A 25,718-nucleotide genomic window follows, 5' to 3' on the forward strand; every position below is an offset into this window, starting at 1 on the left:
ACCCGTGGATTAATTGTATGACCTCGGACACGTCACTTAGCCCTGCTCTACTCTGTCATCTAATAGGGATGATAATACTGCTGACCAACCCTCAGTGTGACACATTTTGAGCAGTTTCTCACATGACACTTTCCTACGCATTATCTTTCTTGTCCCTGTTGGTCTGCACACAAGCATGTGGATGACAGTAGCTAGGATAAGATTGCAGCTGATAGCTAGAAGACAAAATAACTCTTTCTCACCTTACACAGAATTAAAATTAGCATAGGCCTTAGAGACTATGCACCCAGCAAATCACTAACTAAAAAGATAAACTACACTAAAATGTACTAAAGCTGTTTGAATGAGAACTATCGCACTCTGCAGATGGTAGGCAACTTTTTAGGCCCAAGTTCTAAGTGGATGTTCCCATGGATGTGGGAGGCCCATCATGCTTTATGCTTTTCTGGCATAGATTCGTGAATCCAGGTGTCTGTCAAAGAGAAATAATTTTGGAGTATACTTCTTATTCTTAGCCCTTTTTTCTAGCTCTAGAAAATATAAGTTGCTACTTGAACGATAGCAAATAGTTTTCTAAGAACAATTCCTTATAAAGAAAATTTAACCTTATGAATAATAATAGTTGCTATTAATATTTATTGAGCACTTACCAGCTGTGTGGCAGGCCCCATACTCAGTGTTTAATTTATGTTTTCTTCCTGTAACCTCACAACACTGAGAGGTGGGTACTGAGACCAGTCAGGTCATTTGAAAATCAAGGAAACTGGTGATCAGATTACAATCAGTAAATTGTAAGTCACACGATGAGTAGTATATCTGGGACTTGATCTCTGCAACTGTTGATTCCGAAGTCCACATTTTTTAACATGCTGAGGCTGTGCCAAATTGTTATTATGGAAAATCCAGATTCTTTCTGATAATCCCAGATCCTTGTGTATATAAACATTAAGAAAACATTTGATTTTTAAGTTTATTGTGATTTTTTTTTAAAGGATGCATTACCTTATTGGCCCCATTTTTATTTACACTTTGACTTATATTTCTGAATATATATCTGAGTAATGCTACCATGTAGTAATTGAAATGGGAGACATGTTATATTTGTTTAAAAAATAAAAAGACCTTTTTATTTGACGCATTGTCTGGATGGAACCTCTCTTGGAAATTAACAAAACAAGTATTTGGGGAACATCTATCAAAACTTAAAGTGTACATATGCTTTGACCCAGAAATTCTACCTCTAGCAATTTATTTAAGAAAGAATTGTACAAACACACAAAAGTCTGTTAATAAAAGTATTTTCTATAGCATTGCTTATAAATGAAAATAAGAAAGCAACTTTTTCTTTTTTACTGAGGTGTAGTTAACAAGGCCACCTTAGTTTCCGGTGTGCAACACAGCGCGCTTTATGCCGCGTTCATCACAGCGGGGCTACCGGCTGCCCCGCACACTGCTGTCGCAGAGCCATTGACTGCATTCCCTACACCCGCCTTCCATCCCCGGGACTTGTTCAGTCCATAATTGAAAACCTGAGAAATCAGCCTTTAAGAATTTTACTTACTAACATGTTGGTACATCCATAAAATAAAATACTGGGCAGTCATAACAAAACATGAGCTGAACTGGAAAAAATGGTGACATTTTTTAAATGAATATAGCAAGCTAAAGAACAATCTATACTACATATTTTCATGTGTATAAAGAAGAAAAGTGTGTGCGTGTGTGTGCATGTACACAAAGGTATTTACCAAACTGTTTCCAGTGATGACTTCTGAAGGGAGTTCAGCAGGTTGAGGGAGCAGAGACAAACACTGACCTTCAACTTCATCTCTCTTTGTACCCTTCTGAGGTGTTCAAATTATTTACAGTTAGTCTGTATTATTTCTACAATAAGTATACTCACTTAAAACAACTGAAAGAGTGAAGATTTAGCCTTAGCTCTGTCCATAACATCAGTCTTTTAAAAAATATGCTACTTTGTCATTTTAAGGAATTTCCTGATCTCAGAATGTATCTCTTCTATAGTAGCAAACTGACCTTTTAAGAAGCACATTGTAGAATTTAAAGCCAGAGTTGATGTTGCTAATCTACCTGTGTTTTATCAACATTTTCAGCAATGTCTTCAATGATCAGAAATCAAGAAAAGAGGATACAGAAAGTGAAAGACCAGGAAAAAATGTTACTAAAATGATACATTGCTTGCCTGTTCTTAACAGAGGGATGATGCCCAAATAATTGTGGTGTTGCTTATAATTAGTGCCTTGTGTACTTTTTTCTTTTTATGTGAAAATTAATAAAAGATACCCTGTCCTGTAAACTCTATTTTGAAATAAACTATTCTTCAATGCTCTCACTGTAAAACTTCAGTTCTAGCCAGGTGTGAAAGTATGCATCCCTTATAAGGTATTACTCTGTGTTAATACTAGTATGCTGGAATAATTATGTGGTTTGTTTTATCTTTACTGGTGCTGAAGCAAGAGTTATCCTTTTCAGCTTCAAAAACACTTGACACGCAAGTAAAATATGTGGTATAATGCCCAGAAGGACAAACTCCAACGTACTGACAGAGATCCTTTTGTGACCCTGAACTCACTGTTCTGTCAGTGCCAATGAATGTCATCAGATAACACGACAGCGGGGCTCCGCCCCTAATCAGAACTTTTAGAAAAGTTTTTCCTCTACATATAAATAACTGTAAAGCAGGAAATAAAAATGTGTTCTTCAGTCAGTGGGTAACTTCTAGATTGAATAGATTCAGCCTGCTTTACTTAGATTTTACTAGATTAGGAGGGTTTTGTGTATGGAATATTTTCTGATATCAATAACCAAGTCTCTGCGGATACCCGTTAGGTGTCCTTGGAGTGCATTCAATTCTAACACTAACTACCTCGTGTTAGTATCAGATTCTACAGGGTTACGGGTTCCGTCACACAAGAGCGCCCCCCACTTCAGATGCAGTGCCAAGTCCTGGGCCACCTGTACTTCTAACTGAACGGCTATAAATTGGGAGTGTCCCACAACCCCCTCCTCAGTTCCACTAACTCGCTAGAACAGATTACAACACTCAGAAAAGTGCTTTACTTACTAGTTCCAGTTTATTGTAAACGAAACAACTTGGGAACAGCCAAATGTAAGAGATGCACAGGGCCAAGAATAGGGTTCTGGTACGTGAGGCTTTCATGTACCCTTCCAGGACCTAGACGTGTTCACCAACCTGGAAGCCTCTTAAATCTTATTCAAGAATTTTATAGAGCTTAATCCACAGTCCCCTTCTCCTCTTCAGAGATCGGGGAACAGGGCTGGAGATTCAATCCTCTAATCACTGGCCTTCCTGCCAGAGACACCTGGGACAGCGGAAGGGGAGCTATCTAAAAATGTCACTGAGAAATGGCTGCCCTGCTAGAGGCTATTCCCCAGCCCCAGCCCCGTCACATCCACTGACCAGTCCTCACTAAGGGCTTGTGGACAAAACAACATGTGGCACTTTCTGGCCAAAAATATCAGTAAGCATTTGTGTTCTTCCTCGCTTTATTTCCCCTCCGTGAGCTGGATATGGTGGACAGTGGGGTCCTGGGGGATGGCAGAGCCACAGGACAGAAGCAGCCTGGGCAACAGTCTGCAGGCAGAGCTGCCCTCCTGCCAGAAATGCCCACTGCTGACTATTTAGTGAGCAAGAAACAGGCTTCTGGGGCAGCCTTCTTAACACGCGTGGTGTCTGCCAGTGACAGCAGCGACATTAGTGCCAACCAGTGCAGATAATAATAACTAAATCCTCCTGTTTCTCCTCTAAATGACCGTGTCAGCATGCTAAGCACGTCCAATTTTACAGTTTTTTTTTTAAATAGGGACTTTAAGAGGCACCTGGGTGGCTCAGTTGGTTAGGCGTCTGACTTCGGCTCAGGGCATGATCTCATGGCTCCCGGGTTTGAGCCCCCTGTGGGGCTCTGTGCTGACAGCTCAGGGCCTGGAGCCTGTCTTTGGATCCTGTGTCTCCACCTCTCTCTGCCCCTCCCCTGCTCACAAATTCCTTCTCTCAAAAATAAACATTAAAAAATTCTCTTTTAATATGAACTAAACTTAACATATGTATCTCTTACATTAATTGGTTCTACTGATTTTTATTTCATCAGGTAATGATAAAATTGCTAGTGAAAGAACTCTAAAGAAATTTTTTAATAAGCTGTTTTAATTTTACCTAATAGAAATGCTTGGGCATTTTGTGCAGTAATAGTAAGTGCCCTTTGAAGACCTTACTGGTAGAGTATGAAATTCATTACAAAGTATATAAAAAGTATATGTGGATTTAACATATACAGGCTAGGAGCCAAAAACCATCATAGTTCTTATAAACACTTTCTATTTTCTTTTGGGTTTATGCTCTTTTCAGCAAAGACCACCTCTAACCAGGATTAAACACTGTTTCACCAAACAATGTTATACTTACAAGTTGTTTTAACATATAAAAATTCATTTTCAAGTACAGACATACATAATATCCCTCCAAACAAAGGTGAAGTTTTAAAGAGATTCTAAAATGTTTTCCCCAGAGAGAGGAGAAAACAGACCTTTCTTGCCTCTTGATGTTTGCTTTTTTCTATGCGTCTATTATTAGTGGAGGGAAATATTGGTATTTTATTTTATATCTAAGCTATTATGGTACTAGGCTTTAGACAAATAATTCAGACATTTAACAAAGATATTAAAACTCCGGTTTTATTTGTTCAGTTATAATAAAGTTTAACTCTTACTTCTTCTCGGAACAAAGATGTCCCCGTGTGTCACTGTCCTATAATAATTTTGTTAACCAAGAGAGCTATTGGTAAGACAGGAGAGGGCGGAGAAATGGTTGCTACGGGCCAGTCCATCTGTCCAGACCCCCTGGGAGAGAGGAGGGGCAGGGGTGGGGCAGTCCTGCAACGGCCCTGGAGGTGAGTGAAGGCTGTGTCCTCTCTGCAGTCAGGCTGTGCCTGGACCTCCCAGCCCTCTAAGAGGCACCACTCAGGCACCTCACTCAGCCCACACCTTCATCCTCTTCCCGCCCCCTCTCCTCCTGGTCTCCCAGTGACAGACTCAGACTAGGCCCCTTGTTTCTATCTGCAATCATTAAGACAAAGACTTACTTGCTACCTTCAAACTGGGGCTAGTAGGCAAAAATCATCAAAAACAAAAAAACAGAATCCTGGGGAGTCTTAACGTATAACCTTCTATCCTTGCTAGCCACCCCATGTGACCAGATATTTCTTATCACAGTTCCATATGGCATGAACTAATCTTAAATACAGTGTGCACATAGTAAGGGGTTTCTCCAGTTGTACCAGCAGGAGGGCAGCTCTTCAATGAATGAGGCTTGTTTCACTCTCTTGGTGTAAGGGTCACCCAAAGGCTCAGGCTTGAGCCCTGTGCAGCTAGTTGGTTTCTGCGTGCCCTGGCCAGTCCACACCTGAAGCTCAGCCAAGTCACTCCCCAAGAGGACTAAGCTCTGAAGTAAGGATAGATCCGCAAAAATCCACTCATCAGTGCCACAGGGGAAACAAAGTCCATGCTCACTGAAAGCATATATCTACATATATAAATATATCTGCACATTAGACAAAAGCCACTAGCAAATTTGAAACAACTCTGATGGCTATATTTGGAGTTGTACTTCCTTTATTTAAAATGACTCCGTGTCCTCCACAAGTAGCCTCTCCAGGACTTTTGAGAACTGAATCAGTGAATCCCCCACCGCCCTTGAACCACTTTATCCTCACGGCCAGTCTCCAGGAACCTATTGCTGCATTCCTCCCAGCGGGTAATTTTGCCACCGTCTACCACGACGAACTTCCATTCCACCACCTTATCTGCTGGCAGGGACACGGACTGGGACCAGAGCCCGTCCTTGCTGTGCTGCAGCGGGATGTAAGTGTTCCACCCCCCAAGACGCTCATGGTCTCCAGTTACTGCAACGAATTCCCCACCAGTGCTTGTGATATAATGGATCTGGAACCTGATACTAACTTGCTGAGACTCTGAAGACTCTGCTACTACCTTTTTTCGTTTCACGTCCACGTCCTGACCTCTCAGTTCCCTAAGAGTGCTTCTGCCACAGTCCATTCCCTGGTTTGGGCTTAACACTGGAGCCTCAAGACTGCCACCCAAACCAACGTCTCCCCAAGATGAGTGCCTGGACACCATTTCCCAGTCCTCATTGTCAGCCCGGTCCTGACTGCTCAGCTCGGCAAGGCTCACTTCTTTCCCTCTGTCAATGACCAGGTTACTAGAATACAACTTTTCAGCAAGACATTGAGCTCCTTTAGTGAGTGTCTCTTGTCCTTTCCGGAATCCCCATTCTCCTATAGGAGACTGAAGGCTCTCATTTCTTGAAACTTGAGAGTAACCCCTAGAGTCACCAGCCTCAGATGTAGCTAGAGATTCTGGACACTGTTCAGAAGGAACATGTTCTCTTGAACGGTCACAACCACCATCTTTTCCAGAAGGACTCTGCAGTCTCCATGTTGCTTCCTGCGGGTTACCATGGCCTTTGGTCTCTGAAACCAAACATCCATTGCTTTCTTGAAGATGCTCTAAAAAATAAAAGGAAAAATGTAATAGTGTTAGGCAGTTCATGTGAGGAAAAAAGGCTGAGAAAATAGGTATATTGAAGACTTTACCACTAATCTATCTCCAGTTCATGAAATCCATCTCTATTACAGCAAGTGCTTGATTACCTAGTTGAGACATTAACAACCAACAGAACGCTCTAAGAACCTACATGTATATCCATTAATAAAAGGCACATCTGGGAGTGTCCGTGTGCTCACAGAAGAGTAGAAATGAAGTGGCCGGTTGTAGAGGCAACAGTTCAACCCTGTCATGGTCCTGGATCGCTGCAGTCCAGGCTTTGTTGGAATGCAGCCAAGTTCAGTTTCTATCAGCAGAAAATGCTGTCTAGCCTGTGGGGCAAAGATCTGCCTGGCTACCCCACAGAACTTAAGAGTACGCTTGTGCCCCCTGGGCGCTGCCAGCAGCCCAGGGATCAGCTCTCACAGGTGTGGGCAGAGCCACAGCACTGTTGGTATGGAGGGGGGGAAGCTGGTGGGGAGGGCAGATACAAAGGATAGCAGTGCATCACTGAACAAGGACTGGGAGCTCCTTGGGTGGGGGGAGAGGGCTGGTTTCTCCTTGCCAACCCCACATCCACCAGAAGAAAACCTTGGGGTGCCTGGATGGCTCATCTGGTTAAGCGTCCAACTTCGTTTCGGCTCAGGTCATGATCTCACAGTTTCATGAGTTTGAGCCCCACCTCCGGCACAATGTGGAGCCTGCTTGGGATTCTCTCTCCGACCCTCTCTGCTCCTTCCCCCTAGTGTGGTTTCTGTCTCTCTCAAATAAAGTAAACCTCTTTAACAAAACATAGGCTTTTTACATCCCTTTCCATTGTACACTTTTAAAAAAACATGTTCTTACAGTACATAATCCAAGCTCCCTAACGCCTCAGTTTTCTTCTTGGCCACCTCACTGACATTTGGGATAGTCCCTGTAAGATGGAAGTCTCCCAAGTCATACAATCATCATAGGTGGTGGGGGTAGGGGGGGAGGGTGTTCTTTTGGGGGTGGGGGTTGGCTTTGTTTAATTTTATCTCTTTTTAATGGTGAAGTTTTGAGACATAAACACTGCCCTGAATTCTCAGTCTTTGAACCTAAAACCTGAGACTGGCTTGCTGAAGATAGATGAGCTCTCTGCTCATCTCAAACCAATCCTAGGAAAGGCACAGAGGCAGACTTTCAAATGGCTACAGATGAACACGAATGACTCCACTAAAAATAAAGTTCCCAGATGTCATTTTCACTGTTCGGCTGGAGTCCAGGCATGGGCAGCTGGCCAAGGGAGGGCACTGGGAGCTAAGGTTTTCTGCCAGTGCTCTTACTTTGCCTACCACAGCCTCTAACATTTTCACATGTAAACCTGGATGTCAATTCTACTCATTGGAGTTGGGTGCCATATTAGGTAGGTCCCCTCCGCGGGGCAAAACCCTGCGCTTTTGGGTCCCACAGCTCTGAAATGGGCAGCGAGCTTACAACCCTAGGGCTTCAGCTGAGGCCTTCCTGGCCAGAGTCCAGCCTGAACTTTGCCTTCCTGACAGAAGCATCCAGATAGCGGGAGGTGCTCAGCGCCTGGATGTTCCCAAACCCAGCTCTTGCGTGGAGTGAGGTCTGGGAGGACGTGAGATTATGGGATTGGGACTGAGAAAGTGTCCCCGCTTGGTCTGACACCCAAGAGGGTTGTAGGATCTCCCTGAACCTAGGCATACCCTTTGTAAGGCGCGGAAGGGGTGCCGCCGCCGCGGCGGCCCGCACTGCGCCAAGCGCAGCCACGCAAAGGAGCCCATCCCCCTCGAGGTCCTCCGGGGCGGGCGCCACGGGTAGAGGCTCTGCCGGGCGCTACTCTCGGATGATGGGTCAGGGAACCTTCTGAGCCTCAGTGGAGGGCGAGAAACTGCCTGGCGCGTGCGCACTAGCCTGGGAAAAATCCTGCCGGGGGTAGGGGAGGCTAGTCTGCAGGAAAGGGCTGCGAGAAAAACTCCAGGTGGGTTTTTTCCTCCCTTGGTGAACTCCAAAGCCCCATGGTAGATCTGCCCTCGAGACGTGGGAGGAAGAATACCTGCTTTGGTGACCAGCTCTCGCCTGGAAGGTACAGGGCTCGGTCCCCCGCCGCCAACCCGATCGCCTCCTGGAGCCGCAGCCTCCCCAGGAGGGGCGTCCGTCAGCTCTGCGTCGCTCTCCTTCCCCGCGTCCCGCAGCAGCCAAACGAAAATCGCTCCGGCCAGGCCCCCTCCGACCAGCAGGGCCGACCAGACGGCGCCCATGGCTGAGAAGCCGCAGCTGCGGGAGACGACGGCGACCGGGACCGGGTTTCGGGTCACGCAGGCAGAGCCACACCTACCCCGCCCGCCCCAGCCCTCTACGGTCCCGGCGGCCGGCGCTCCTGCGCGGAACCCAGCCCACGGCGACTAATACCCAACTTTCCCAGCCCCGCCCCGCCTCCCGCCCCGGGGCTGCCGCCCCAGGCTCCCGCCGGGCGGAGGCTAGAGCGCCCTCCTTTTCCAGCGTGTTCATTGCCGACCCCGCCCCGTGGCTGGCGGCCGAGCGCACGGGTGCTCCGTTCCACGTGTGGCCCGCGCGCGGAAAGAGCCTCAGTGCGCACAGCTGCCGCGCGCCTGCCGGCCCGGCCCCGCCGCCGTTCCTGCCCGCTCCAGCCGCCCGCAGGGCCGGGTCCCTCTTCGGCCCGCGCCGGGCGCCTCGGAACCTCCTCCCCTTACCCTCACGGCGGCGCGGCCGGCCGGAGACCCCGGGCTTCCAGGAACTTAGACGCGGGAGAGGCAGACGTGCGTCGGTGACGCGCGGGGTTGGCGCTCGGGCTGGAGGGGTAGCTGGCGGGATCGGGTGGAGTAGACTGGAAGCACAGGGGGCGGCCGGCGGGGAAACCCGGAGAGACCCAATGGAAGCTCCATTCGGCCGCCAGTTAGCTGCGCCTGGTCTCCCCAAGCCTCCGCCACCCGCCCGTACAATGAAAGGATTGCACTGAGACTCATCCATCTATGGGTCTCAACCATCTACGAGTCTTCTCAACCACATCCAGTCGTTGCTTCTTCCTCGACCTCTTTATAGGGTGTGTGTTTGTTGAAAAAAAACAAAAATAAAAACCGTGGCCTCTTGTCTGGACTGGATGTTGCCCAGGGACAAGCTCCTACAGCAGGATTTATTAATAAAAATAGCAATCCTCTCTGTTAAGCGCTGTGTGCCAGGTAATGTATGTGTTTAATTTGATCCTTACAAACCAGCAACCATGTGAGATAAGTACACACACTGCCTTCTCAGTTGACTCCTCTGTTGATCTGATGGCTTTGCGCTTGTATCTGCAGCGGGAGCCGTGCCCGTGAGCCCCACTTCTACGCCCAATCGCGAAAGCTACCGCTGGCAAATATCCGCCTGGGAATAATTAGTAAAATGGCTCCCTCTGGTAAAACAAATCCTTCAAACGTGTCCCATGTTCAGGCGCACAGCAGCCCCTGACGGAGTTACAGGAGGGGCGGTGCTTCCTTTGGGTGACGACTCTTACAATCCAAAGGGAAGGGGGAAAAGAGACCAGGCCTCTCTTCCAGATGCTAACAGACATTACAAACCCAACTCACTCAAGTCTGACCCCCTACCTTCCTCCCCAAATCCGCCTGCCCCTCCGGTGGGGGTGGCGAGAGCAGTGGCACCCACATCCTTTCCCGTTGCTGGACCACCAACAACTTGGGAGTCCTCTGCTCGCCTTTCCTTCCCCTCTCGCAGAAGGCAGGAAGTAGCAAACCACCACTCTTTCTTCAAAATACTACATTAAGAATTCTGCTTCTCTGCAGACACCCTGGTCTGCCACCATCATCTCACTTGGATTTGCAGTCACCTCCCTCTGCCCTCCCTGCTTCCACCCTGGAGACCCTACAGGCTACTTGCAAAACACTGGTCAGAATGATTCTTTAAAGCATCCTCTGAGCCCAGGACCCTCCAATTGCTCTCTCTCTCTCATGACAGAAAGACCTTGTTTGTTTGCAGCCGCCTCAGGAGCTTCTCAGGTGTGATCTGAAAATGGCCTCGGTGCCTAGAACACAGGAAGAAACTGAAGACTCCCGCAAACCACTCCAGATTGGTAGGTCACGATTTTAATAAGCAAGGGACTCTGGGAGCTTGTCTTGGGCCCTGAAAGCTGAGTGTAGGAGTCTGCGGACATCCATCCAGATATCTCTTCTTTCTCCCTCACCCTCCAAGGGCCTTTGCACAAGGGCAATCTGCCCTATGAGACCTTCCCTGATAATCCCAATTTTAATTACAACCCCCTGCTCCCCCATTCCCTTCTTTGTTTTCTTTTTCTCCTTAGCATTTAGGGCATCCTTTCTAATACAGTGTGAAATCCATGAATTCATTCTGCTTAATTTACTCCCTTACCCTCAGAATGTAAACTACAGGAGAGAAGGGTTTACTGTCCTTTGTGCTCTCTGAATTTCTGGCACCTAGAACTGCCCAGAATAGTCCCTCAAAAAGTACAGGTTGGTTGTGTGTGGGGCAGGGGAGAGGGGGCGAGCTGGGTGGCTCAGTCCCCTGAGCATCCAACTCTTGATTTCTGCTCAGGTCATGATCCCGGGGTCAGGGGATCGAGCCAAACATTGGACTCTGAGCTGTACCTAGAGCCTGCTTGAAACTCACTCTCCCTCCCTCTCTCTCTCTCTCTCTCTCTCTCTCTCTCTCTCTCTCTCTCTCTCTCCCTCCCTCTCCCTCTCCCTCTCCCTCTCCCCTACCCTTCTCCCCAGATAGTGCTCTTGTGCTCTCATGCTCTCTTACTCTTACCTGATGTTATCTTTTTTATACAGGTTCTATCTGCAATTTTTAGCACAATGTTGATGCTACTTTTTGTCAAATAGGTTTTATGTCTTAAGCTAATTAGGAAGTCAATAGTGAACTTTTTAAAGACTTCTAAAAGTTTAAAACCACTAAAAACTACTCACACACTCACACATCTCAATTCAGGCAGCTTTAAGATTAAAAAAGAAAACAAAAACAAAAAGACCCCAAAAACCTTGAGTTAAAAGTAATGAAAAGTGGTATCAGAGCCAAATTTTTAAGAAAATGAATGTCATTATATAAAATAACATTCTCATGGACTCTTACTAACTGGTTCTTAAATCTTAAGATTATTATACAGCTGATTTTTTAATAGAATTTTGTAGAAAATGTTACAATTATTCTATCTGCTTTTGTCAAAGTAAAACTTGGTGTCATAGTTTGTCCTTGAATTTTGCTAACTCCAAAGCCAATAGTGTGAGTGATTTTATAAAGAGAATGAAACTTGTTGAAGATTTCCTTTTTATTTCCTCACTGAGAACTTCAGTTCCCACTTTTTGCAAATGAAATCCCAGAAGATCTGTACAATAATAAAAAGCAAGCCCCCTTATTCATTTCCAATAATTAGAAAGTTTATTGTTGTTGCCAACAAGAAACAATATATTTATTAAAAATACAAGCAATAAATGATGCAACTCTTTTCACCCATCAGAATTCTTTTTCCATTGGTATCAGACTTCTCATGCAACATTTTAAAAGAATATTATTTATTTGACCTTCCTTTTGGCTTTTCTAAACTTAAATGTTGACTCCCTGATTTTTGTGTGGCTGCTTTAAAAAAAAAGCAGTACTCCAGTCACTACATTATTTCTTAAAAGTCTATGGCTACACATTCTAAAAGCGTGTTTACTGCATTGACCAAACCATGTTTATCACTACACAAATGCAAATAGTGTTACCTCTACACAGAAGTCCTTTGGACCTAGGGAGACAAACGAAAAAGGAAAGCAAATTTGATAGAAGTGTGGGTGGAAGATGATGTGCTCTGCTGGGATGTGTTGAGTTAGAGGCGATAGAGGGAAATTGGAACTGAGGGCATGTAGTTTATTAAGAGATCCTGGAGATTCCTCACAGAGAGGCAGCAGTAAAATCCATGGTAGAGATCAATGTTACAAAGGGAAATCAAGAATGCACTTCAGCCATTGTTAAAATTTCAGGAAGATTGGAAATCTGCCTCCCTGTTGCAATTATGTCTTTGTCATATATTTTAGGGAACATAATGTAGTGCCCATTTTCTAATTGATTACTGTTCTATTAAATTGAATGTAAGTAGATAGCTATAGATATGGGCATATAGATAGTTATACTTATATATGTTAATATTTATGTGTACGAAGGCATCTGTGTATACTTACATGTAACTTTTTTTTTTTTTTTAATTTCATGCAAGGAAAGAGCCCTCTCTCCTTGTGTGGAAGGATGAAGACAAAACAATTAAAAGCAGCTTTGTTTACAGGGCAAGGGGATTAAAGAGGGTGGGAAGGAAGAATTAGGAAGAGAGAGAATAGGGAGACTTGTTTCTAAAGTCAGTCCAAGAAGGTGTTGGGAAGGAGGGGAGGGGTGTCGCTCAGCTGAATGTAAAAGGAGGGAGGACGAATAAGAAATGGTTGGGTTTGACATATCCAAGGTCATCGGTAACTTCAGTATTTGTGAGAGTAAGCATTCAATTTTGGAAGGCTGAGGAATAAATGTGAAGGCTGTGAAGTCCAACACTGAGTTAGCCTCCTCTTAAGAAATTTGAAGGCAAAAAGTAGGAAAGAAATAGAAGTGTCGCTTAAGAACAGAACAAGATCTAAAGGAAGTTCTCTCAGACCAAGAGAGACGTATCTAGGCATGTTTGTAAGCAGGAAAGAACAGTGAAAACTGAAAATTAATAAAAGGAAACCTCCTTTACCAGCCAGGTGCTTTAACCAACTAAGCCACAGAGCCCAACAGGAAACCTCCTTTAAAATGGAGTCCCGAGGCCAGAAGGGGAAGCTCTGGGAGCCTACCACCGGTCGTCAAGTGCAGACCCAACAGGAACCAGCAATACATTGCAAGGTCAAACTACTTTAGCTCCAACTGCACTAGGCCAACAGAAGAAATGTTTCTTTTCCCCAGCAACAGTCCAGCCAATGAGAGACTGCCACAACTCCACCAATGAAAAGCCATTATACTTGGACCTCCCAATTTACGCCAGTGGACTTTTTATTACTAATAGCCCTCCCAAGTTCCCCCTTTCCGCTATAAAAGGGTGTTTCTCTCTTTTGTTCTCCAGACTAATTTCTGGCTTTACTGGTATTCGTTTCCCGTTGCAATTCTCTACTATTCCTGAATAAGCCCATTTTGCTGGTAAAGTAACTGGCAGTTTCGGTTTTAAGGTTAATATGGCAGCGACCGAAGATGTGAGGAGAGGAAATAACTTAATGAAAATCCCATAAACGAGGAGGAAGCAAGGGTTGGCCTCCAATGAAAGGAGAGGAGAGAGGCATGCAAAAAGAAAAGAACAAACATAAGAAACATTATGAGGTAGAAAGGAGGCAGGGAGTGAGGTTATCAGCTGAGTGAGAGAAAGGCGGTACAGCTGAGGTTGGAGGGAATAGCCACTGGCAGAGGAGGTTACCTATTGGGAGACCTGCCCCGCCTGGATCATGCTGATCCTTCAGCCCCGGGCCTCTGCTCCGCCTCCTTCCCCAATATTCCCAGGCTCTTGCCCACGCTCAGACCCCACCTGAGTGTCCAGAAGACCACAACCACTTCCTAGTTCTGTCTGCACCTCCCTCCCGTCTGGCTGTGACCCACTCTGCAACCGCTCCTGACTCAATCCTCCTAAAATACAGCAGCCAGCTGGGCGTCTCTTCTGTCGACCAGATTAATTTCAACCCCACTTTCGCCTTCAAGGTCTCTAGGACACCCTGCAAGGACCACTCCGAGCCATTCTCTTACCATTGATCTGCAGTCCAGCCAGAATGGGAATCTCCCAGCTGGAACCTTCACTCATTGGTCTAGAAATTTCCTAAATGCCACTTCCTTCCATGAAACTTTTCCCCAGTCCACAATCCCATTCCCCAGTCCCCAGCCCTCAAATTGATATGTAGTCAGACTTCAAAGAAAAGAGTTACATATTGTAACTCTCTTAGAGCAAAATAGGAGATTTTCTGTTACGGTATAATTATTTTTGTAGTTTTTCTCATCCTCATATTAGATCATAAATTCCTGGAGGGCCAGAGTTTGTTCTTTGTATTTCATGGAATACAAAGTCTATTATCTAATAGGCCTTTTTAGCATTTTTTTTTCATTGAATACCTAATGTACACTGGCACTAGGCTGAGTGATTTATAAGGATTATCTCATGTAATGCCCAGAGAGAAGTAATCTGCCCAAGGTCACACAGCTGATGAGTGATTTAGCTGTGATTTTAACCCACTGTTCTGACCTCCCAGGACCCACACTCTGAAATTCTAGCTACACTGAATCCTAAGGGGTTTTAAACCATGTCCAAATTTCAAAGCATAAATTTTAGAAGTGAGTGTGCGAATTTGGATGTGTGACACCAGAGAACCAACCCTCTGGGTGGTATTCCCACATTCACGGCGAATGTCAGCCTTGTTCTTAACTTGTAGTTGCTCTCCCTGCAAGCCCAGGCCTCCTTAGAGAAACGCACTCACCACCACCAGCACCTGTCCGCTGCTGTCAAGCCTCTGGCCTCTGCTGCTCCACATGACATGAGCCACAGGTCAAACCTTTCTGCAAAGCAGTCACGTTGGAACTGCCCGGTTTCAGATTTCACAGAGACATTTTCTAACTGCAAATGTTTGCAAACCTCTGACTCATCTTAGTTCCAGAATAGACTCCACGCTGAGCTCTCTGACGCTAACTGATGAGGCCTCTAGAGAAAAGGGAAATCTGCTTTGGGCAAATCTAGCTCACTGTATAGAAAGAAATAAAGTTAGATTACTCCTTTGTACCACATAAAATGGTGGACTCCAGATAGAATAAAGCGCTAACTGTAAATGGCAAAACTACTACAAAACTACAATAACTACTCACAGCTAATAGAACAAAATCTAGGAGACTGTCACTGTGATGTTGTATAATACAGGAAGCCAAAATACTTCTTGACTTTATCAAAAGAAGCCTGTCTAATCATCGAAGGATGCCACAAAGTTAATAGATTCAGATGGAGAGATTTTTGTGTTTATTTATTTATGAGAGAGACAGAGAGACCACAAGTTGGGGAGGGACAGAGAGGGGGAGAGAGAGAGAATCCCAGGCAGGCTCCACACTGTCAGTGAGGAGCCCGAAGCAGGGCTCAACCCATGAAACTGAGATCATGGCCTGAGCTAAAAACCAAGAGCCGGATGCTTAACCAACTGAGCCACCCAGGTGCCCCGATTTTTGTGTTACTAAAACTGCAGATATATATGGGATTAATACGTAGATTTATAATGAACTCCGACAAAGGGACAAAAAACAAAAACATGAGCCCCAACATAAACTGTTTAGGGGATGCTTTTCCCTGGGCCCTAGCACAGTGCCTGGAACATAAAAGGCACTCATAGCAATTTTTGACTGACTAAATGAATAACTAGCAAAAACATGCAGAAATATTCAAATTCACTGGTAATCAGACAAATGCAAGTTAAAACAATGATATTACACCATTTTACATCCAAATATTAGAAGATGTGATGTTGCTAGTGAGATAGTAAATAGGTAGAAACAATCTGGAGAACAATCTGGAAGAAGTTTGTGAAATTAAGTGTGCATATACCCCCCTGACCCCATAATTCCACTCCTGAACATGTCTGGCCCAGGGAAAATTTTGCATAAGACCATAAGGGGACACACAATGTTATTTGGGGCAACTGTAAGTTCAAAGCCACCTAGACACCCATCATGGGGAAATAGCTAAAGACAGTGGATGTCTATGAAATGCTATGCAGTAGTTAGACCAATGCATGAGTGTGGGGAGCGGCAAAGATCTAAGCTGCTTGGCCATTTGCTAGCCGGATTTGTCACTCCCTGAGGGGAGTTGCAAAATGGGCAGGGGAGCACCACTCCCTGCCAGAGGAGAAGCCAGAAGCAAAGATCAACCGCCTGCAGGCAGGGTAGCTTCAGCCCCTCAGGCGCTGTGGCTGTGCTAGAACACTTTGGTCTGGTTCCCCTTTTACTCCAGTCTTAATCCCTTGACCCTGTTTCCTAGCAACTGACCTGGGTCAGCTGCCTTGTTTTCCCGCCTTGAAACCTTTATAAGAGACAGTTTTCTGAATAAAGCTCCCTCTCCCTCCCCCTCCCCCTCCCCCTCTCTACCCCCCTCTCCCCCTCTCCCCCCTCTCCCTCTGCTCCTCTCCTCCACTTCTGCTCTCTCTAAAGTGAAAAATGAAGAATTGACCCTTATCTGCTTAGGAGAAAGTGAGGTAGGTTAGCAAATGACAGACCTAAGCAGAAGCACGATGAGGAAGAGTTCAGGGTGACCATTACCCCTGTTTCTTCTACCTCTCTTCAGTACTACTTTTAACTACTTCCTGATCCCACCCGCCTGCCCGACCAAGGCTCTGTCAGTACTGTTGTCTATTAACATGTGTCACCTAGAAAGTTGTGTCACCAGTACTTCGGAGTGAATTTCCTTGTTGTTTTAAATAAATCCAGAGGGAGAACAAATTAGAAGAATGATTTCTAATGGATGAATTTCTAAGCCTGGGTGCCTGCCTGGGAGGAGTAGGGCCCCTCCAGCTCTCCACACCAGAGGCACAGGACAGCTTTTCTGCTAACAAAGGAAGAAGGTCTTGTGAAGCCACAATTGTCACAGGAGAAAAACAGGCTAAGTCACAAAGAATTACAATAGATGGAGTGCCTGGGTGGCTCAGTCTGTTAAGCGTCCAACTTTGGCTCAGGTCATGATCTCATGGTTCATGAGTTTGAGCCCCATGTTGGGCTCTGTGCTGACAACCCAGAACCTGGAGCCTGCTTCGAATTCTGTGTCTCCCTCTCTCTCTCTCTGCCCCTCCCACACTTATTCTCTCTCTCTCTCTCTCTCTCTTGAAAATAAATAAACATTAAAAAAACAAAAATGAATGAAGAAATACAACAGAATAAAAATCATTTCTTTTTTTTAATGTTTATTTTTGAAATAGCACACACACAAGTGGGGAGGGGCAGAGAGAGAGAGGGATAGAAGATCCAAAGCAGGCTCTGCACAGACAGCAGAAAGCCCAATGCAAAGTTCAAACTCACAAACTGTGAGATCATGACCTGGACCAAAGTTGGACTCTTAACCAACTGAACCTACCCAGGCATCCCCCAAATCATTTCTTAAATGGTAAGTGTCTCCAGTAATAAAAGAAACACAAATTAAAACAAGATACCATTTTTTGGCTAAGATTGGCGAAGATTATTTTTTAAAGACAAAATTCAATGTTGGCAAAGATGCTGAGGAAAAGGCATGTATGTTCAACTTGTGAAAGGTTGGGGGGAGATGTAAAATTTGGTGAGGGCATTTAGCATTATATATCCAAAACCTTAAAAAAAGAAACCAATAAAACAGAATAAATAAGCAACTCGTGTGTGTGTGTGTGTGTGTGTGTGTGTGTGTGTGTTTGTGTGTGTGTGAATTGACACAGCAATTCAATTTGGGGAATTGTGAGTGACTAGAGGCTGGAGATGCTACTAACCATGCCACAAGGCACAGGCCAGCCCCTCACGACAAAGAATAATCTTGCCCAGAGTATCAGTAGTGCTAAGGTTGGGAAGCTCTGCCCTAGACCATGCCATCCAAGAGAAAGCAAGAAGGAAGCACAATGCCTTTTATGACAGAGTCTGGGAAAGCACATACCACTGGTTCTGCCACATTATATTCATTAGAAGTTAAGTACAAGAAGAGAATTAAACTGTGCTTTTTGACGGAAAGAGTATCAAAGAATTCGTGGACATACTTTAAGCCCAGTACAGTGGGTCCTCCAGACACAAATTATTAACATTCCTCTCCTCTCATATGCAAAATATGCTTATCCCATTATTAAACACTTGCCCTCTGCTTTTAGTCCAAGCTGGCAGTGTTTATGCCAATACAATTCTTCAAAACACTTTGTAGGTCTCCTATGAATCTTACTAGGTCCACACCACAAACCCACACATCTCTTTAAGATAATTCCTTCTCTACCTTAAGATTCTGCTGGAAAACATCCTTCAGTTTCTTGAAAGTTCTATGGTTTTAGTGAGAGAATTTGTAAGGCAACTTTAAAAATCTTAGTAAGTCTTTTGTCTGACTGACAGGTACTTTGGGGGGCACCTGGGTGGCTCAGTCAGTTGAGCGTTCAGTTAACTTCTGAACTAATAGCTCAGAGCCTGAAGCCTGCTTTGGATTCTGTGTCTCCCTCTCTCTCTGCCCCTCTCCACACACCCTCCCTCAGAGATAAATAAACATTAAGAAAATTAATTAACAAATTTTAATCCATATTGTTTATCTATTCGCCGCATAACATATAATCCCTAAACATAATGGCTCAACACAAGAATCATTGGAGTAGTTATTATAGGTCAGGAATTGAGAAGCAACTTAGTTGGGTACTTGTAACTCAGAATCTCTCACGTGGCTACAGTCAGGATGTCAGTAGGGCTCCCGGGATCATCTGAAGTCTTCATGGGGCTGGAGAATCCACTTCTAAGATGGCTTATTTACATGACTGTTTGCAGAATTTTGCATGGGGGCCTCTCCATAGGATGGGCGTCCTCACAATATAACGGCTAGTCTCTCCCAGAGCAAAGGATCCAAGTGAGAACAAGGAGGAGGCTGCAATATCTTTTATGATTTAGTCTCAGAAATCACCCATCATCATTCTCCTGCTAAACATGGGTGTAACTCAGGGAAACGGAGTTATATACCACGTTTTGAAGGGAGGAGCATCAAATAATTTGTGGACATTTAAAAAATAAGCACAACTTCCCCCTTCAAATCAGGAACTCCTTAAAGGACTTTCTAAAGGAATTTCATGTCTTGCAGCTATTGAACTGAGAGAGAAAGAGGGGGGGGGGGAAATGGACCCTTTGAATTGAATTAAAATATCATTTGAATTGACAGCTTTGCCAGATCTTTTTTTGTGAAAATAAAGCATTGCTTGGGAGAGATAAAACGCTGAATGCTGAAATGTGAATACATGGGAAGATTCAGACAGCTTCTAGTTCCCCAAACCCCCAACCCTATGGAAATACACCACTCAGATCTCCTGCTGCATGGAGCATAACCGAAGGACACTGGGCTGCTGCCAACCCTTGCACTGAGGTCATGCTCTCTGGGGCTGCTCCCAACCAATGGCAGAGGGAAGTATCAAGGCAGGGCCCATTCTGGCAAGAGGTGAGAATCCGCCTTTTGGCAGCTTTGACTTGAAGACTCCCCATTGGCCTGGCCAAACCATTATTTGAATTGTGCTGCAGTTCAAGATTCTTCCTGCCCCAACCCCCCTTCCTTCCCTCTCTCCTTCCCAGGCATCGCATGTGCTCTCCCCATGCTCTCCTTCCTTTCCTAGGAAATCTCTTTCACTTTGGATCCCATTTTACCATCTGCTTCTTGCAGACAGAAGCTAACACAGCCTTCCTTGTCATCGGATCCTCCCTCCTCCCCTGTGTGTGAGAGGCTTTTCCCACCTCGCATGAGAGCTCTGCAATGACCTTTGTGGAAATAATCAGGAAGGAGACTGGCGTAGCTGATTCTCTACATTCTCCACCCCTAACACCTTTTATAGCCTTGAATCCTTGCGTCAGTAATGTCCTGGAGACTCTGTACCACAAAAGTCAGTAAATTCTCAGAAATGTGGGAAGCTGGTTGGTAAATACAGTCATTATTAAAACACAAATATACTTACAGTTCAATAAGTTACATTAATGGGGCACCTGGGTAGCTCCATCAGCTAAGCCTCCAGCTCTTGATTTTGGCTCAGGTCATAATTTCATGGTTCATGAGTTTGAGCCCACATTGGGCTCTGTGTGGACAGTGCAGCGCCTGCTTAGAGTTCCCTCTCTCCCTCTCTCTCTCTGCCCCTACCCTGCTTGCACTCTCTCTCTCTCTCTCTCCCTCAAAATAAATAAATAAACTTAAATAATTTTTATAATAAATTACATTAACAACAAAGGTAATAAAAACTAAAAAACGTATCACTTTCTAGTTGTTAACAAACTTTTGTTAGTATCTATGCTCTGGAAGTTCGTTACATGTATTATATCAGGGTGTTGGAAATAAAACATAATGGTGCACTAGTCTTCTGTTTGGATGTTGAAGGCCAGATTTAGATGTGCTGTTTCAGCTCCTGTCTTGAGTAATCCGAGAGGCTGACAGCTTTGAGTGCAGCCGGCAGCAAGAGAAGGCTTGTGGCTGGTCCAGGAAGCTCTGCCCTCCGACCCAGCGAATCCAGTGCGCTTGAAACCCCTGCGGCAGATAAGACCGCAGAACGGAGCTTTGGCACATCCAGAAAGGCGAGGCAGAGCTCAGGCCCCCCAGGATTACTGCAGCCTGGCCATGAACCCTGTGGCATATAACCGTTCTCCTTTTGAGAGACCGATCTTGGTTTGTTGCTCGACACTGATAAATACGGGGGCCTGATCATGAGCCATTAGGTAACCAGGCGACCTGTGCCCATTGTAAACTCAGAGTCATCCAATCCACCAAGCCGTAAAGTCAGCTAACATTTAGTGTGTGCACACACTGTGCCAGGCTCTCTTATGAACACTTTACTCATAACATTTTGTGTTCATCAAAATTCTGGGAGGCAGTTCTGTTATTACTGCTATTATCCCTACGTTAGCTGAGAAAACTGACATGGAGAGAGGATAAGCGAGTTCTCCCCCCACACACACACACATTATAGAGTTCATAAGTAGCAGAGTTTGGTGTGACCCCAGGCCCTGTGGCTCCAAAGTCCACATGTTTAATTACCAAATTATATTGCTGCTCATGATCCAGTGGAAGTTTTCTGTATGGGGTTGGGCTTGAGCAGAAACTGAAGACACAATAAATGGTATGGAGTGCCCAGCCCTCTCCCACCCCACTCTTCCTCAGCCGACACATCTGACCTAGGGATGTTCTCTAAGACCAAGTCTCTGAACAGACAACCTGCACAATATGATTGCAGCAGCCGCAAGTGGATGCCACAACACAAAAGCCCAGCTCAAGGCTAGCCCTGAAGAACAACTGGGGAGAATTTCCCAGTAAGGGGAATGTTCAGGATTTCATCCTGTTGACCACTTGGTCTGAAAGGAGAAATGGCCTACGGTGCATATGTCACCTGTACTGGTCAGTAGCTGAGGATTTAGCTCAGCAGCCAGACTCAGAAGGATCTCAAATGCAAGACTGCTGGTGACAAAGATGCTTTGGGGAAGAGGTATTCCGGAGATCTCTCAGAACGGATCCTTGAGAGTATGAGGATATTTTGGTTCTTCGTGAATTCCCACCAAAGGTCTCCACTGTGGAGAAAGTGCTCAAAAACCAGGTGAAAAGGCTTGCCTAGCCTTTGCACCTCAGCCCACCTCTTTCCCTAGGCACTCCAGTGTTGCCTGGTGCTCTCATGAACAACGTGGGCATGGAGGCAGAAATGCAGACTCTCCGTGGATTTCAGCAACTTGTACTTTCCTCTCACCAAGGCTGATCTGGCTTCTGCTTCTGTTGAATATTTAATTGTCCAGCAATGAAAACTAAACCTGAGTGCCTGATACAAATTACGTGTGAATGTAACAAAGCCAGGAGCAGTGTGGCCAGGAAAAGAAATCGATTCTCTCCAGACCACCACTGCCAACACGACTTGTTGCTCAGCACCTGACTGTCAGAATCCCAGCCCTGATTGCCCAAATCCTGCCCTGGCCTGTCTCATCGAACTGGATTCCTCCTCTGCTGGGCATCCCGGAGGAGCAGCTGTCCCTCTGTTGCTCTGTGGGCAACCAAACATGTGGGCATGTGCGATGAGTTGAAAGCATCCAGGAAGTCTGAGAAAAGTGGCCTAACTGGAATAGCTACGTTCCCTGATTTGGATTTGTTTTCCTGTTAAACAAACCTCTGTCCATACTAACGCCCGTAGATGTGCGGAATGTTTACTTGCCGCCACAGAATTCCACCCAACACTGGTTCTCTGAGTAACCAATTTTACAGGAGCGGGAGGACACACTGGAGCTCATGCTTCTCATGTACACCATCACCCTGAAGTCTGGCCTCACAGAGGGCATGGCAAAGTCTATTTATGGCACAATTACTATGTAGTCAGTGCAGCATACAGATGACTGAGAGGAAATCAGGACCCTCCTGAAGATGAAAGGTCATCGCCCAGAAAATTTGTGTTTGAAGACAGATGTAGTAACTCACACAACTTTGGGACTCCATATGCTTTTAATAAATTCCATTTTTGATTAAATTTTACAGAGTGGATTTCATAAAGATCTAGAAGGATATATTCCAATGAGTTAAGAGTTCCGACTCTAGAGGAATTAGCCACATTTTCTATATTATTTTTGCTTGGTTGTATTTTCTGATTTTCCTAACATGAGCATTAACATTTTTAACAAAAAATAATTTTTGTAACATTAATTTAAAAATATATATCATCCCGAAGGGTGCCTGGGTGGCTCAATCAGTTAAGCATCCAACTCTAGATTTCTGCTCAAGTCATGATTTCATGGTTTGTGAGACCAAGCCCCATGTTGGGCTCTGCACTGATGCGAGGAGCCTGCTTGGGATTCTCTCCCTCTCTCTATGCCCCTCCCTTGTGCATGTGCTCTTTCTCTCTCTCTAAAAATAAATAAACATTTTTAATTAAAAAATAGAAAGACATATCATCTTGAGTCACCATTAAACTTCAAGACTAACATGCCTGAAAAGGAAAAAAAACTTCAGTAAGCTTAGTTCAAAATTAAAGAAAATAATATTCTAAGAGAAAGAATAAAGAAAGTGTTCACTCAAAACCAGGAAAATAATACTATTGGAAAATACAATAGAGCAATTCTGATTTTACTTACGATTTTATTATTTACAAATAGTTGATATAACTATGTAATATGGACAATGCTATACAAATGTTAGAAGACTACATGTGAATATTGATCTCACAGTTGATATGATATATAAGATATTGATTAACGGAAGCAGACAGCCATTGTGAAATGTTTGTAAGTATTAGTCTGAAATTTCTGGATATTGCCAAGTCAAAGTTGTATATACATGGGACACTCATAAACTGTATTTAAGGTTTAAAATGAGGTAGAGAAATAGCCAAGTATATAATAAATAAAATTGATCTAATCATCTTCCCAAGATTCTTCGATGCTTGTGTTATTTTATAGAAGTCTTATTACACTCACATTAACGTTCCTTCCTGATGTATATCTTCTCAAGAAACTTAAAAAAAAAAAAGATGAGTAAACCTTCATTAGATTGGAAAAACAAAAACTGTACAGCCCTGCCCACAACCACTACCATACACAAATTCACAATCTCACACTCTGATGTATCCTTCTGGTACTCAAATCTCACGTTGGTTACTGGCCATGATAGATGCAGGACTTTGGAAGATAGTTGCACAGGATCAGAAATACCTAAATCTAATTCCCATTTGTCCTGTGCCCAAGTCCAGCCCAGCTCAGCTCAGCTCAGCAAAGCCTTGTGTTGCTTATGCCTTCTATTAAAAACCTGGGACCCATCCACGTAATAGATAGAAGGACGCCAAGAGTAATGAATAGTGTAGATAATCCGGCAGCGGATGTTGGAATGTGTGTTCATGTAACATATATGAATGTGTATGAACAGTGTACATAGACCTTATGGGAATAAAAAGAGAATGAATATTTATATACATATGACATATTTATGATATATATATAAAATAGATACAGTAAAATACATTCCCTCCTCTCATTTAGTTGAAATTTTATTGATAGAATAGACGATACAGGACATAATAACAAAGGAAGAAAAGATGTTCCAGGGTTCTGAATGACAGGGGTTCTCAGAGGACTCCGCTGCAGTCAGGGCCGTCATCTCTCTTTAGTTCATGCCACTAAAAGAATACAGCTAGTGTGTCAGGCAGGCTCCTTTTTGCCCAAAATTGAACTAAATGTTCATCAACAAAATGAATAAAACCAACAGGGTACAAGTCAAAATGAAAAAAAAAGTGTTCTGCCACTAAAAATATTATGGCAGAACTGAATTATTATAACAGCAAACAAGGATTATATATATAATATATGTTACATATATAAACAAGGATTGCATATAATCCTTGGCAAGAGGAATATATATGTAGGTGTGTGGGTATATATATACATATATATATACACACATCACATTTATATATATCACATAATTATACTTGTGCTTAAGTGTATTTATATATGTTATAAAATATATAATCTGTGCAATTATGTAATCATAAAATATTATCAACATATTGTATATTTCATACATGAAAGTATACAAATGTATACTTACATGGCCCTCACATGTAGATTAGGCAGTTATAAGTCCATAAATGTGTATCAGAATGGCAAGTATGTCTCTCAGGCCTATTATGATGCTCAAAGGTAAAGGAGATATTTCATCCCAGATCTATAATGGCGACTTTTCACCCTTCTCTCTTCACACTCTGGACTTTCCCTCACACTTAACTTTGAAACCAGTCTATATCTGAGTTTTGTCAGCATATTTATTTGCCAGTAAGCATAAGCTATTGTTAGTTCTGTCATTCATGGGAAAAAAGAAATCCAGTGTCCCATTTCACAATCTTCTGACCATCTTGGCTGCATGGCTTCCTAAAGACCTATGGGATGTGCACACAGAGGACCCTGGATGGATGCATAACCAAACAGCTATGACTCTGGCAGCATGGCTAGCTGGTTTCTTGCTGTGGTGACAGGGCTGGTCTGGACACAGAACTCTAGGTTCTGAGGCCCTCCTGCTAACGGGGTCTATTCTGTAACCTCCCGCCTCATGGTCCTCCAAGGGTGGCCACTCCAAGTGGGGGGCAGCTGGAGCTAACTTTACAAGTGAAGAGAGGGGAAACTAGATGAGGGGTAAGAGAAAGTGGGAAAAGACGGAAGATACTAGTAGGCGCCTGGGAACTGACCTTTTGCCCTGGTCTTCTTCCACACAAGGCTAATTCCTATTGTGAATCTCCATTCCATTTTGTCCTGACCCAAGCCACAACTCTCTGTTCTTAGTGTGGAAGTAAAAGATTCTCAAAGACTTCCTAGAGACTCCAGACCATTTGACTAACAGTCAGAGTTTGCAAGGTACATGCCCTGCACATAGACCTCTTCCACTTTGCCCCCATTAAGGCCAAACTCAA

The 25,718-nt window shown here is 44.3% G+C and overlaps 3 protein-coding genes across 9 annotated transcripts in view; 1 reads left to right on the forward strand and 2 right to left on the reverse strand.

Moving 5' to 3' along the window:
* CCDC158 (coiled-coil domain containing 158) overlaps positions 1-2,366 on the forward strand; it is a 91,468-nt gene extending 89,102 nt beyond the window's left edge. For 3 of the 4 annotated variants that reach the window (XM_029944632.1, XM_029944622.1, XM_029944640.1), the window contains exon 23: positions 2,115-2,322. In XM_029944632.1, coding sequence (XP_029800492.1) covers positions 2,115-2,235 — 121 coding nt within the window. In that variant the 3' untranslated portion in view covers positions 2,236-2,322. Of the gene's footprint in view, positions 1-2,114 lie in introns of all 4 variants that reach the window. The other variant, XM_029944650.1, reaches the window with a different exon arrangement.
* Positions 2,367-4,686: 2,320 nt separating this feature from the next.
* On the reverse strand, positions 4,687-8,951 carry STBD1 (starch binding domain 1). Its single transcript, XM_029927105.1, has 2 exons — positions 8,642-8,951; positions 4,687-6,563 (listed from the first exon to the last, which is right to left on the reverse strand). The coding sequence occupies exons 1-2, from the start codon at positions 8,844-8,846 to the stop codon at positions 5,710-5,712; spliced, it is 1,059 nt and encodes a 352-aa protein (XP_029782965.1). The 5' UTR covers positions 8,847-8,951; the 3' UTR covers positions 4,687-5,709.
* Positions 8,952-24,284: 15,333 nt separating this feature from the next.
* LOC115281734 (protein FAM47E-like) overlaps positions 24,285-25,718 on the reverse strand; it is a 36,049-nt gene continuing 34,615 nt past the window's right edge. For 3 of the 4 annotated variants that reach the window (XM_029927400.1, XM_029927228.1, XM_029927528.1), the window contains one exon: positions 24,285-24,431. In XM_029927400.1, coding sequence (XP_029783260.1) covers positions 24,381-24,431 — 51 coding nt within the window. In that variant the 3' untranslated portion in view covers positions 24,285-24,380. Of the gene's footprint in view, positions 24,485-25,718 lie in introns of all 4 variants that reach the window. The other variant, XM_029927309.1, reaches the window with a different exon arrangement.

Source organism: Suricata suricatta, chromosome 1 (genome assembly GCF_006229205.1).
Source record: "Suricata suricatta isolate VVHF042 chromosome 1, meerkat_22Aug2017_6uvM2_HiC, whole genome shotgun sequence".
In the NCBI taxonomy this organism is placed as follows: Eukaryota; Metazoa; Chordata; class Mammalia; order Carnivora; family Herpestidae; genus Suricata; species Suricata suricatta.

What these genes read in the sequence shown, in the direction of transcription:
- STBD1 (XM_029927105.1), bottom strand. Translation starts at nt 8,846, where the DNA reads ATGGGCGCCGTCTGGTCGGCCCTGCTGGTCGGAGGGGGCCTGGCCGGA. An exon ending in AGAGCTGGTCACCAAAGCAG is followed by an intron (nt 6,564 to 8,641) that starts GTATTCTTCCTC and finishes TTTATTTTTTAG; the next exon opens with AGCATCTTCAAGAAAGCAAT.